This window comes from Pongo abelii, chromosome 3 (assembly GCF_028885655.2).
Source record: "Pongo abelii isolate AG06213 chromosome 3, NHGRI_mPonAbe1-v2.0_pri, whole genome shotgun sequence".
Lineage (NCBI taxonomy): Eukaryota > Metazoa > Chordata > Mammalia > Primates > Hominidae > Pongo > Pongo abelii.
The window spans coordinates 90,772,295-90,787,707 of NC_071988.2; the positions used below are offsets into that span (position 1 = coordinate 90,772,295).

General features: G+C 36.0%; 1 protein-coding gene across 5 annotated transcripts in view; it reads right to left on the minus strand.

Annotated features, from left to right (window-relative positions):
• The window catches only part of LOC100447782 (UDP-glucuronosyltransferase 2A1), a 61,997-nt gene that overhangs the window by 9,119 nt on the left and 37,465 nt on the right, over positions 1 to 15,413 (minus strand). For 4 of the 5 annotated variants that reach the window (XM_054554032.1, XM_002814817.3, XM_054554030.1 and 1 more), the window contains one exon: positions 1,741 to 1,889. In XM_054554032.1, the coding sequence (XP_054410007.1) occupies positions 1,741 to 1,889 (149 nt within the window). Of the gene's footprint in view, positions 1 to 1,740; positions 1,890 to 3,854; positions 3,860 to 15,413 lie in introns of all 5 variants that reach the window. The other variant, XM_054554031.1, reaches the window with a different exon arrangement.

Genomic DNA, 15,413 nt, shown 5'->3' on the forward strand with positions numbered 1-15,413 from the left:
TGTGAAAATACTTGTTGTGATCACACTGGAATCACTGATGTATCACTTTATGACTAGCCAAATTATTAGGGGAGGGTGATATCTTAAGTGAAAATAGATTGCTTTTTTTGGCTTAGTTAATGTCAGGGGAATATTTCCGAAGTCCCAGGAATTGGTGCTTTGCCATTTTGATTTATTTTCCAAACAGATATTAATTCATTAAAATACACACACACACACACACACACAAACACACATACACACACAAACATACACACCTACTATACTGATATGGATTTTTCATTTGACAGCCTCTTGTTGTTTTTGTGTTCTGTGTACCCAGTGATTGGCATAATTATTTCATCAGCAATATAATCCATGACTGGTATTCATATTTCCCAAAGCCTATATCAATATTTATATTGATTGAATACATAATGGCATGTCTGCTATTGTAAAACATGGCTGATTTGTCCCTGTGAAATTGTGAGAGTATGCGTATATGTGTGTGTTTGTGTAAAAAGTGGGTTTGGGAGGAAAAACATAATAGGGTGGCGTGGGTCATTATCCAGTGACCTATGGATATGTCATGTATATTTCTGTGTCTTTATTTTGATATTGGTACATTATCTTCTATAATAAACATTCACTAGAGCTTGCCTGCAGCCGTAACTTGACTGGCAAGAAAATCCTGAAATAAAATTTTTAGAATCCTGAAATAAAATTTTAAACTTAAATATGTCTGTTACCATAAACAGAAATTTAGTACTCTTATAGGAACCTGCAACTTTCTAAAAAGATTACGTTTGCTTGTGTATAAACCAAGTAAATAATAGCCTGTTTCCTCACTCCTTATTGATAGTTAAATACATTGTTCCTACCATGTGTACCTGTACTCTATTTTGCTTCTCAACACTTTTTGTGTATAACATTTCTTATATTCCACATTTCTTTTCTGAAGACTTCATATTGTAGCATACAATTTCCTTCTCATGCCATAAAACCTGACACTATATTTATAAAGAACCAATACAACATTTGAATCTCTCAGTTTTACAATAGCTACTTTATGCTAATGAATCTGAATCTATTTCTAATGCTTTTTGCTTGGATTTACACTTCGTACTACCTAAATGATTTCTAGAAATTACCAAAAATCCTTTTGGTTCCTTAAAGTAAATAGGTCAGAAACTAAACTCACCATTGTCAACTCAAAAGAGTTTTTTTTTTTTTAACCAATTGTTTCCTAACAGTAGATGTCACAACTGTCTAATAAATTCTCAAGATTAAAACCTAAGAGCCCTGCCTCTTTTCATTGTCTTTCTTCAATAATGACTTCTTACTCACCAAGTTAAATGGAATTCACCCAACAGTTTTCATGAAGACATCTTTATCTCTCAAGAAATTTGGTAAATATTACTGTTCATAATGCTATGTGGCTTGTTAAGAAGACTAGGGCAGTATCCTTCGTAATTTCTATGATCTGGTTTTCTGTCCCGCCAAGTCCATTATCAAGGTGTAGACACACTGATATTTGTAACACACAACTTTAATCATTTTATTCTTCACTTTAAATTGTCAATGTAAAGTCCAAAACACCGAATATCACTTGTAGGAGAACTCTATCACAAGGAAAATAGATGTGGAGTAGCAAACTGAAATGTCCAGCTGCATTTATTTGTTATTGAGGCTATAAACTTTAAAAGAAAATTAAGTATTTTATTATGAGGAGCATAAAATCCTCCACTGTTGTAGACCTACCTTAGGTAAAGGTTTGGCAGGTTTGCAGTGCAATCCTCCAACGAACTCAAAATTAGGTAAGTATGGACGAGGAAATTCAAAATCCCAATATGTTCGGATTAACCAAATTTCAGCTTTCCCCATAGTCTCACATAATGTAGTGGGTCTTCCTGGAGAAAATGTAACAAAGTTGGATGGAGGAAATTAGCTTATATGTTTGCTGAGGAGAAAAAACTACCAATAATTTCCTGATAAGCTGTTAAGAAAAAATTCAATTAGGGCTTCTAGAATACTTACCATGTTTATATACTAAGAAGAAGGAGAAATTAAAGAGGATGGAAGAAAGGAAGGAGGAAGGAAGAAAAGAAGGAAGGAAGGGAGGAAGGGAGGAAGGCAGGCAAGCAGGGAGGGAGAGAGAGAGGAAAGCAAGGAAAAGTGAGAAAAAGAGAAGAAAGAGGTAGAAATAAAGAAAGAGAGAGAGAGGAAGAGAGAGAGAGGGAGAAAAGGAGAAAGGGAAGAAGAGAGGGAGTAGAGTGGGGCCTGGGAAAGGAAGGAAGGAGGAAGGATTTTTAGTTAGTGAAAAAGAAGTAATGTGTAAGTGTAATTTCACAATAATAAATAAACCAAAATTAAACTATAACTACAACTACTGACAAATTTCACATTCATTTTCTCTCTTCAATTAAATGCCAGATAACGTTTTTTCCCCAGGACAGCAAATCAGAGGCATTGTTAGCATGCCTCTCCCACTTGAAAAGACAATATAGTGAGTAGAGAGACACACTGTGAAATTGTTTACAAGAAGCAACACAGAAACTTAAGAGAAAAAAAAACAAAAGTAACCATAAATCCTTTGAAAAAAGTGGTGGGCAGCAGCCTATCCTGTGAGCCAGGTGAAAAACCATGAGTCCCCAGAGTGTGAGTGGGGGGAAACTGCCTCTGGGATATATACACCCACTCAGAAACCTGGCAATCCAGACCATGGGGAAATGCCTTAACCCTACCCAGTACTGGAGCTGCTTTAGTGAGCAGTGGGAAATACATGAGAAAGAGCAGCATCTGGACATGGTTTGTGTGCACTCGCAGACTCCAGCAGGAACAGAGACAAGTCACTCCTAATCTTATATCACAAGGGACCTTGCGGAAGTCTGTCAACTAACTCAGGTTGTGGTCACAGGTTGAGAGAAGCTCCCAACTGAGAACCACAATACAATCTTGAGTGGGGTCAAACTCCCTTTGGCCAGAATTGAGGAAAGAGTAGGAAGTGTGCTATGGCCACAGGCACAGGAGATGGACACCCCTGCTTCAGAGGATCATGGCCTGAAAGCCACAGTTTCCATCCCAGTGGGTGTGTTAGGCCATTCTCTTATTCCTATAAAGAAATACTTGAAACTGAGTAATTTATTTTTTTAAAAAGAGGTTTAATTGGCTTATGGTCCCATAGGCTGTACAGGAAGCATAGTGGCTTCTGCTTCTGGGAAGGCCTCAGGAAGCATCTAATCATGGCAGAAGGCAACAGAGCAGCAGGTTATTTAGCATGATGGGAGCAGGAGCAAGAGAGAGAGTGAGGGCAAAGGTGCTATACACTTAAAAAAAAAAAAAAACAGATCTCGTGATAATTTACTCACTATCACAAGAACAGTACCATGGGAGGATGGTGCTAAACCTTTCATGAATACTCTACCCCCATGATCCAATCCTCTCCAACCCCCCATGATCCAATCCTCTCTAACCAGGCCCCACTTCCAACATTGGGGATTACAATTTGACATAAGATTTAGGCAGAGACACAGATCTAAACCATATCAGTGGGGAAGGCTTATGACCTGGGGCATTTTTGAGTTTTGAGTGGAGTGTGCCTGGAATCCAGTTACCTGATGCTAGTGGAACACTGCAAATGTGAGAACTGCCTTGCCAAGCATGTAGGAGCCAGGTGAGGTTTACTTCCTGATGCTACACATACTCCCCACATGGATTCTTCCGTGCAGCAGAGGCAGCTGCACTTCTCCCTGGAACATTACCCCAACAGCCAGAGAGCTTCCCTCTGATCCTCATTGTGACCACTGGTCATGCCTACATAGGGGGAGCCAGAGCACAGACTTGACTGACCCAGCCTCATGTCCTTGCTCCTGCACCTGCCCTGGTAGCTTAACAGAAAGGACAGAGAATGTGGGGAGCTCCATGCCCTTCCCCGCCCCCCGGAGTACTTCTCCTGGGTAACATAAGGCAAGCACAAAACTCACTTCTACCACTACAATTGGAGCTCTTTTTGCAAGTGCCACCTCCTGGCTAGAGGCCAACTGACAGTCCATTACAGCATCTGCAGGCATAATAACACAACCCTAGGAAGGAAAAAAACTTCTGCATGACCTCGGCTATCACTGTTGCCTGAATCACTTTGGGTAACCAGGAGGTCCTGAGTTTGTCCACATGCTAGTACGTTACTACCACAGCTGGCATTTGACAAAGTCAACATTGCTAAGGCCAATAACCAAGGAATCTCACAAAGTCTATGTAACTCCCCTGCCACCCCTGTCAGAGCTGGTGCTGGTATCCACTGATGGGAGACTAGAGGACAGGTCATATCACTGGATCCCTTGCAGACATTCCCTAGCACTAGTCTGGGATGTGACAGCCCCACTGGGTGGCCAGGTCTAGAGGAGCAGCAGCATTCATAGTAGTCTGGCCCTCAGAGACTCTTACTCTTAGGCAAAGGAAGGCTGCACCACACCCATGCAACTTGAGAAGTTAAAGGGTAGAGTAAAACTAAGACAACTTGAATAATTAATATAATCAAGAAAAAGTATATTATTGAAATAGAAACCAAATTAAAAGTCAATCATACTCAAAAATAGATGCTGTTACAGTTAAAATGATTATCTGACTAAATCTAGTAATATTTTAACAAAAGATATGAAAAAGTTGGGCTCATTATAGTAATGAAATGGTAGCTTAAAACTGAAAAGTAGATAAGTTCACCTTATTAGAAGGTAAAAAGAGAAAAATCCTATCATCTCAAGCAATAAAAACTCAACAATTGTTCATAATCTTGAAATCCTATTAGTAAACTACAAATAGAAAATAATTTCTTTACACCAACAAAGGCACTCCAAACAAAAAAGTTTCATCAAATGTAACCTTTATGTTAAAATAGTAAGAGCATTCTTATCAAGATGAGAAAAAGTCAGTGGTATGTACTAATGACAACTTTAATTAAACAATACTTTACTGCAGTTAAACAAGAAAAACAATTTTTAGAATAAAAAAGATTTAGGAGTTCTATCTATCTATCTATCTATCTGATATCATGTTATGTAACAAATCCAAAATAATATGCAGATAAATCTTCTGAATGAGCAAGAGAAGTTTTAATTTTTCTGAATGCAAAACTATAACATAGCAACTGAAATTTCTGTGCACAAGTAGATGAAAATTTAATTTAAAAACTAAATTTCCACTGAAAAACTTGGAATAATTTTTATAAAAGTTACATACTCTATTCAAGCTTATAATTGCAAAATTGTATTAAAACCCACAATAGAAAAGTAAATAGAGATAACTTGTTCACAGATAAGATCAAACTTCATAAAGATGTCCATTCTCTAAAATTGATTTATAGATTAATTACGAATCTTATTAATGGTCAGGAATTCAAGACCAGTGTGGCCAAGAGGGTGAAACCCCGTCTCTACTAAAAATACAAAAAAATTAGCCGGGCATGGTGGCAGGTGCCGGTAATCCCAGCTACTCCGGAGGCTGAGGCAGAGAATTGCTTGAACCCGGGAGGAAGAGGTTGCAGTGAGCCAAGATCATGCCACTGCAATCCAGCATGGGTGATAGAGAGAGACTCCATCTAAAAAAAAATAAAAAATAAATGAATAAATAAATAAATCTTATTAAAATTTCAAAATCACAAGTTTCTTTACAATTGTTGTAGAAATTTATATGTGATTCTAAAATCCATACGGAAAAGCAAAGAGCCAAAAATAATCAAGGTACACCAGATGAAGAGATACAAGAGGAAAGAATATTAGTTTATCAGATATCAAGAACTAATATAAAGGAAAGCAGTTAAGATAGTGAAAAAAACAAAACCACTTATGTAATGAAATTCATGAATGACAAAGATGCAGGCATGCAGGAAAAAATGTTTTCAATAAACAGTGATGGGACAACTCCTTACCCAAAATCCCATCTGTACGTCACCATCATCAAAGACCAAAGGTAGATAAAACCACAAAGATAGGGAAAAAACAGAGCAGAAAAACTGGAAACTCTAAAAATCAGAGCACCTCTCCTCCTCCAAAGGAATGCAGCTCCTCACCAGCAACAGGACAAAACTGGACGGAGAATGACTTTGATGAGCTGAGAGAAGAAGGCTTCAGATGATCAAACTACTCCGAGCTAAAGGAGGAAGTTTGAACCCATGGCAAAGAAGTTAAAAACCTTGAAAAAAAATTAGACGAATGGCTAACTAGAATAACCAATGCAGAGAAGTGCTTAAAGGACCTGATGGAGCTGAAAACCAAGGCACGAGAACTACGTGACAAATGCACAAGCCTCAGTAGCTGATTCGGTCAACTGGAAGAAAGGGTATCAGTGATGGAAGATCAAATGAATGAAATGAAGCGAGAAGAGAAGTTAAGAGAAAAAAGCATAAAAAGAAATGAACAAAGCTTCCAAGAAACATGGGACTATGTGAAAAGACCAAATCTACGTCTGATTAGTGTACCTGAAAGTGATGGGGAAAATGGAACCAAGCTGGAAAACACTCTACAGGATATTATCCAGCAGAACTTCCCCAATCTAGCAAGGCAGGCCAACGTTCAAATTCAGGAAATACAAAGAACGCCACAAAGATACTCCTCAAGAAGAGCCACTCAAAGACACATAATTGTCAGATTCACCAAAGTTGAAATGAAGGAAAAAATGTTAAGGGCAGCCAGAGAGAAAGGTCGGGTTACCCACAAACGGAAGCCCATCAGACTAACAGCTGATCTCTCGGCAAAAACTCTACAAGCCAGAAGAGAGTGGGGGCCAATATTCAGCATTCTTAAAGAAAAGAATTTTCAGTGAAGAATTTCATGTCTAGCCAAACTAAGCTTCATAAGTGAAGGAGAAATAAAATACTTTACAGACAAGCAAATGCTGAGAGATTTTGTCACCACCAGGCCTGCCCTAAAAGAGCTCCTGAAGGAAGCACTAAACATGGAAAGGAAAAACCAGTACCAGCCACTGCAAAAACATGCCACATTGTAAAGACCATCAAGGCTAGGAAGAAACTGCATCAACTAATGAGCAAAATAACCAGCTAACATCATAATGACAGGATCAAATTCACACATAAGAATATTAACCTTAAACATAAATGAGCTAAATGCTCCAGTTAAAAGACACAGACTGGCAAATTGGATAAAGAGCCAGGACCCATCAGTGTGCTGTATTCAGGAAACTCATCTCATGTGCAGAGACACACATAGGCTCAAAATAAAGGGATGGAGGAAAGTCTACCAAGCAAATGGAAAACAAAAAATAGCAGGGGTTGCAATCCTAGTCTCTGATAAAACAGACCTTAAACCAACAAAGATCAAAAGAGACAAAGAAGGCCATTACATGGTGGTAAAGGGATCAATGCAACAAGAAGAGCTAGCTATCCTAAATATATATGCACCCAACACAGGAGCACCCAGATTCATAAAGCAAATCTTTAGAGACCTAGAAAGAGACTTAGACTCCCACACAATAATAATGAGAGACTTTAACACCCCACTGTCAACATTAGACAGATCAACGAGACAGAAAGTTAAGAAGGATATCCAGAAATTGAACTCAGCTCTGCACCAAGTGGACCTAATACACATCTACAGAACTCTCCACCTCAAATCAACAGAATATACATTCTTCTCAGCACCACACCACACTTATTCCAAAATTGACCACATAGTTGGAAGTAAAGCACTCCTCAGCAAATGTAAAAGAACAGAAATTATAACAAACTGTCTCTCAGACCACAGAGCAATCAAATTAGAATTCAGGATTAAGAAACTCACTCAAAACCGCTCAACTACATGGAAACTGAACAACCTGCTCGTGAATGACTACTGGGTACATAACGAAATGAAGGCAGAAATAAAGATATTCTTTGAAACCAACGAGAACAAAGACACAACATACCAGAATCTCTGGGACACATTCAAAGCAGTGTGTAGAGGGAAATTTATAGCACTAAATGCCCACAGGAGAAAGCAGGAAAGATCTAAAATTGACACCCTAACATCACAATTAAAAGAACTAGAGAAGCAAGAGCATAACACATTCAAAAGCTAGCAGAAGGCAAGAAATAACTAAGATCAGAGCAGAACTGAAGGAAATAGAGACACAAAAAACCTTTCAAAAAATCAATGAATCCAGGAGCTGGTTTTTTGAAAGGATCAACAAAATTGATAGACCACTAGCAAGACTAATAAAGAATAAAAGAGAGAAGAATCAAATAGATGCAAAAAAAATGATAAAGGGGATATCATCACCGATCCCACAGAAATACAAACTACCATCAGAGAATACTATAAACACCTCTATGCAAATAAACTAGAAAATCTAGAAGAAATGGGTAAATTCCTGGACACATACACCCTCCCAAGACTAAACCAGGAAGACATTGAATCTCTGAATAGAGCAATAACAGGCTCTGAAATTGGGGCAATAATCAATAGCTTACCAACCAAAAAAAGTCCAGGAACAGACGGATTCACAGCTGAATTCTACTAGAAATACAAGGAGGAGCTGGTACCATTCCTTCTGAAACTATTCCAATCAATAGAAAAAGAGGGAATCCTCCTTAAATCATTTTTTGAGTCCAGCATCATCCTGATACCAAAGCCTGACAGAGACACAACAAAAAAAGAGAATTTTAGACCAATAACCCTGATGAACATCGAGGCAAAAATCCTCAATAAAATACTGGCAAACCAAATCCAACAGCACATCAAAAAGCTTATCCACCATGATCAAGTGGGCTTCATCCCTGGGACACAAGGCTGGTTCAACATACGAAAATCAATAAACGTAATCCAGCATATAAACTGAACCAAAGACAAAAACCACATGATTATCTCAATAGATGCAGAAAAGGCCTCTGACAAAATTCAACAACTCTTCATGCTAAAAACTCTCAATAAATTAGGTATTGATGGGATGTATCTCAAAATAGTAAGAGCTATCTATGACAGACCCACAGCCAATATCATACTGAATGGGCAAAAACTGGAAGTATTCCCTTTGAAAACTGGCACAAGACAGGGATGCCCTCTCTCACCACTCCTATTCAACATAGTGTTGGAAGTTCTGGCCAGGGCAATCAGGCAGGAATAGGAAATAAAGGGTATTCAATTAGGAAAAGAGGAAGTCAAATTGTCCCTGTTTGCAGATGACATGATTGTATATCTAGAAAACCCCATCATCTCAGCCCAAAATCTCCTTAAGCTGATAGGCAACTTCAGCAAAGTCTCAGGATACAAAATCAATGTGCAAAAATCACAAGCATTCTTATACACCAATAACAGACAAACAGAGAGCCAAATCATGAGTGAACTCCCATTCACAATTGCTTCAAAGAAAATAAAATACCTAGGAATCCAACTTACAAGGGATGTGAAGGACCTCTTCAAGAACTACAAACCACTGCTCAATGAAATAAAAGAGGATACAAACAAATGGAAGAACATTCCATGCTCATGGGTAGGAAGAATCAATATTGTGAAAATGGCCATACTGCCCAAGGTAATTTACAGATTCAATGCCATCTCCATCAAACTACCAATGACTTTCTTCACAGAATTGGAAAAAACTACTTTAAAGTTCATATGGAACCAAAAAAGAGCCCGCATTGCCAAGTCAATCCTAAGCCAAAAGAACAAAGCTGGAGGCGTCACACTACCTGACTTCAAACTATACTACAAGGCTACAGTAACGAAAACAGCATGGTACTGGTACCATTTTCTTTTCTTTTCTTTTTTATTATTTTTTATTTTTTATTTTAATTAATTAATTTATTTTTTTTGTAGAGATGATGTCTCTCTCTGTTTCCCTGGCTGGCCTCAAACTCCTGGGCTCAAGTAATATACCTTGGCCTCCTAAAGAGCTGGGATTACAGGTGTAGCAATCATTGAGTTGTAGACTGAAACTGTAAATTTTAAAGCATGTAAATTATATCTCAATACAACTGTTAATAAAAGTCAGTAAATGAATTGAAGAGTTTGCAGAACAATGGGAAATATAACACCCTACTCGTGAAAGTATAAACTAGTATAATATCTCTGACATGAGGTTATTTATACCTATACATATTTCTATACCTATACCCACACCTATACCTATACCTATACTTATTTGGTGAAAATAAATGGTTTATATCCTGTAAATACAATTGTTCTTATGGAACAGGAGACACATAGAAAATGTTCACTGCATTCCACAAAAAAATTACAGTCAATTGTCAATTGACAGAATGTCATGTTATAGTCAACTGATGGAAAACCGTCTATAGAACTTGGGGAAAAACAAAAAGGAAACACATGATTGTACACTAATGTTGAGCATAAGTAGAAATTCTACATATGTGTTTGTATACATTTCAAAAAACTAAATAATAGAATGTTGAGGAAATAACATATAACTAGCAGACCTATAAAGTTTTTAAAGAGAATGTTAAAACCAGTCAGGCTTCTGGTTTCCATTGGAAGAATCATGTTTCTAATACTGGCAGCAAAACTTTACACTCATATGTTATCAAAGTTGATATAGTTTCTAAAAGTGGAAAATACATGCATATTTTAAAAGATATATAAAATATTTTTAAATGTGCAAAAATTAAAGTTCATGAGTCAAACTTGCATTGTTCTAATTCTGCTATTACAAAAAAAAAAGTTGCATTGAATTCGTTGTCCTTATGTCTCTAGTATGAAGCACCCTAAAATTGCTTAATCATGTAGCATTTACCCTCAGACATTTTCGGGGGCAGGGTACAAATCATTTCATTTTCTATTTGGCCATTTATCTTCTTGACTTGTAACTGTTATGGCATTTTAGGTAATTTAAGCCTTTTTCCTGTGATATGTATTACAAATTTTTTTTCAGTTGACTTATGAACCGATTAACTTTATGCATCCTTTAAAACTTTAAACATAAACTTTAAATAATCTGTTTTAAAAATCAGTGTTATGAATTGAATTGTGCTCCCCTAAAATTTGTATATGAAGCCTGTCCGTATTTGAAGATAGGGCCTTTAGAGATAATTAAGCTTAAAGTAGTTCAAGGGTGGGTCTCTAATCCATTATGACTAGTGTCCTTCCAAGAAGAGGAAGTGACACCAGGAAAGCCCATATGCAGAGAAAAAGCTATATGAGAATACAAGATGGTGGCCATAAAAACTTCAAGAAAAAACAGACCTGGCAAACCCTGATTTTGGACATCTAGCCATCAGAACTGTAAGAAAATAAACTTTTGTTATTATTAGTTCTTGTATTAGTTTGCTAGCACTGCTACAGCTACACACCACTGGTTAGGAAGTTTAATTAGCTAATATTTTTCATACCCAGTATAATCTTTGGTTTGTTAGTTCACATTTTCTTATGATTCTCAAAAATAATAGTTGGAGTGGAAGCCTACCTCAGTTGATGGATTTAGATGAAAGCTGTGTATATAAAAATTAGAAAGCAAAACCATTATTTAGCAGAATAGGCAAATAATTTTAAAATAGGTAGAATAAATGCTATCAGTGAAGTAAAAAAGAAATCTACCGTTTTTTGGGTTTTTGTTTTATTTTTTTGAGACAGAATCTTGCTGTGTCACTCAGGCTGGAGTGCAGTGGCACCAACACAGGTCACTGCAGTCTCGACCTCCTGGCTTCAAGCAATCCTCCTACCTCAATCTCCCAGTAGCTCACCTCCAATTCCAGCTATTCTTAATGCTATTAATTTCTGCCAAATTTTTAAAAACTCAGAAACAACAAAATACAGCAGGGTCATAAAAGTACTCTAAGAAAATAGAGGTAACATTATAGTCTCAGAGAATGGAAGTCCTTTTCTACAAGATAACCCAAAAATGATAAGAAAAAAAACTAATAAATGTATGCACACACTATGACAAGGTTCATAATATATTATGAAATACTTTAAATGAAGAGTAATGCTACATGATATAGCTCAGAGTTTTTTTCTCCAAATCTGTGTGTTAGCATAGAAATACTTCTAAATTATTTTAGTTGAGAAAACTAAGGTCTAATAGAGATTGCACAAATTTAAAAGTATGGGATTATTTTTCATTAGGCTGGGTGAAATATAAAATTGTTCCCTTTACAAGTCACTTTTGAGTAAGCAAGAAAATAAAAATCAGCACACTGCCAAAACAAAGTAAAAACAGGAATTCTGAAATAACACAATTTAGTAAAACTCGAATGGTTCATTCTAAAGATGCACAGTATGTTTTAGGGTGGGAAAGTAGGAAAGCCTAATGGGTTGCACTAGCGTCCCTCATTACATATGCACATTCATGTAAGTTCAACTCCCCAAATCTACCCTCACTCTTACAAATAAATTCCATTACATGGAAATGTACAGCAAGAAAAATTTCCTCTGTTGACTTGCCCCTGTGTGGAAGAAAAATATCTTCTCTGAGAATTAACATAGTCAGCACTCATGTGAAGTTCCAGTTAAAATTCAAGCTAGAAAAGCATCTTGGAAGAAACTGACCCTAGCCTCAAAGGCTTCCCACAGATCATATTCCAAGGTTAATAGGCAGCTCCTGTTTACCAACAAACAAGACTTCATGTATGAAAATCAGCAAAAGTAACAGAGACTAGAAATATTAATATAATTATTTCAAATATTAGAATTATTTGAAATAGAATGTAAAATTATTCCATATACTATCGTGAGTTGGAAGATAGCTCATGAGTTGGAAAAATCAGTATCGTTAAAATGGCCAAATTGCCCAAAGTAATTTACACATTCAATGACATTCATGTCAAACTACCAAAATCATCACATAATTAGATAACAACTATTCTAAAATTCATATGGAACCAAAATAAAGTGAGAATAGCCAAAGTAAGGAGCTAAGTCAGAAGCACCATACTACCCAACTTCAGACTATAAGACTACAGTAATTTAAAAAGCATGGTACCAGTTTGAAAAGAGACACATAGACGAATGGAGCAGAAAACAAAACTCATTAATAAAGCCACACACAACCATTTGATTTTTCACAATATGGACAAAAACAAGAAATAGAGAAAACACTCCCTATTCAATAAATGGCCCTGGGATAACTGGCTAGCCATATGCAGAAGAAAGAAACTGGATTGTCACAATTTACCCTATAAAAACATTAATGGAATGTGGATCAAAGATTTAAGTGGAAGACCTCAAAGTATAAAAATCTTTGAAGAAAAGCTAGGATATTATGTACTGACATCAGCCATGGCAAAGAATTTTTGGCTAAGTCCTCAAAAGCAATTGCAACTAAAACAAAAATTGACATGTGGGACATAATTAAATAAAGAACCTCTACAGAAAAAAAAAAAAAAAAAACTATCCAGAGAGTACAAAGATAACCTACAGAATGGGAGAAAATATTTACAAACTACTCATTTGATAAAGGTCTAATATCCATGTTATATGAAAAATTTAAACAAGTCAACAAGCAAAAAACAAATGACCCCACTAAAAAAACAGGCAAAAGACATGAATAGACACTTCACAAAAGAAGACGTACAAACAACCTGCATACGAAAAAATGTGCATTATCACTAATCATCAGAAAAATGTGAATCAAAATCACAATGATATATTATCTCACACCAGTCACAATGACTATTATTAAAAAGTTAAAAAACAACAGAAGCTGACTAGGTTCTGAAGAAAAGGGAAGCTTAGAAACTTTTGGTTGGAATGTAAATTAGTTAAGCCAACATGTGTAACAGTTTGAAAGTTTCTCAGAAAACTTAAAACAGATCTACCATTTCACTCAGCCATCCCATTACTGGGTATATACCCAAAGGAAAATAAATCATTCCATAAAAGGATACATGTGCTAATACATTCATCATTGTGCTTTTCACAATAGCAAGACAAGAAATCATCTACCAAGAATGGTGGATTGGGTAAATAAAATATGGTACATATACACCATGGAATACTATGCAGCCATAAAGAGAACAAAATCACGTATTTTACAGCAACATGGATGCAGCTGGAATCCATTATCCTAAGTAAATTAAGGCAGGAACAAAAAATAAAATACCCCAAGTTCTCACTTACCAATGGGAGCTAAACACTGAGCACATATAAACTTAAACATGGGAACAATAGACACTGTGGACTTCTAGAGTGGAGAGAGAAGAAGGGAAGTGTGGGCTAAAATACTACCTTTTGGGTACTGTGTTTACTACCAGGGTGACAAAATGCATACCACAAACATTAGCATTGTAACAAACCTAAACACGTACCCCTATATCTAAAATAAAAGTTGAAATTTAAAACAAAACAAAATAGGAAATGCAAACTAGAAAAGCAAGAGAAAACCAAATCAAAAGTTAGTAGAAGAAAAAATAATAAAATTAGAACATAATAAATAAAATTGTGTCTAATAAAATAATACAAGAGATAAACAAAAAGTTGTTTATTTGAAGATAAACAAAATCAACAAAACTTTAGCCAGACTAACAAAAAGAAGGAAAGGTCCAAATGAATAAAATCAGAGGCAAGAAAGTAGACATTATGACTGGTGCCACAGAAATTCAAATACAGGCCACTAGGAGTAACTATATGTAAATAATTTGGAAAACCTAGAAGTAAACAGATACCTAGAAATATACAACCCATAAGATGGAAGTGTGAAGAAATCCAAAACATGAACAAGGCATTATTAAATAATGAGGTAAAGCAGTGATAAAAATTCTCCTAACCAAGTAAAGCCCAGGACCTGAAGACTTTCACTGTTGAATTCTACCAAACATTTGAATAACTAATGTCAATTCTACTTAAACTATTCCAAACATGGTTGAAATATGTTCCAAAACATAGTATTCTATGTTTAGAATACCCAAACCAAAGACACAATAATAACAACAACAACAACAACTACTACTACTACAGGCCAATATCTGTGATGAACATAGACACAAACATCTTAACAAAAATTTAGCAATCTGAATTCAACAACATATTAAAAAGATCATTCATCATTATTACATGTGATTCATCTCATGGATGCAAAAATGTTTCAACATATGCAAATCAGTAAATGTGATACATCATATCAACAGTACCAGGACAAAATCCATATAATTATTTTATTTGATGATGAGAAAAATATTTGAGAACATTAACATCCCTTCATGATTAAAAACTCTCAAAACAACTGAGTATAGAAGGAACATAGCTCAACATGATAAGAGCCATAAACCGCAAACCTACGGGTAGCATCATATTGAATGAGTACAAATTGAAAGCCTTTCTTCTAAGATCTGAAAGAAGAGTAGGATATGAACTTTCACAACTTTTACTTAACATCATAGTAGTAGTCCCAGCCAGAGCAATTAGATGAGTGAAAGAAGTAAAGGGCATTCAAATTATAAAGAAAATAAAGTCAATTATTCTTATTTACAAAAAAAACATGATCTCATATCTAGAAAA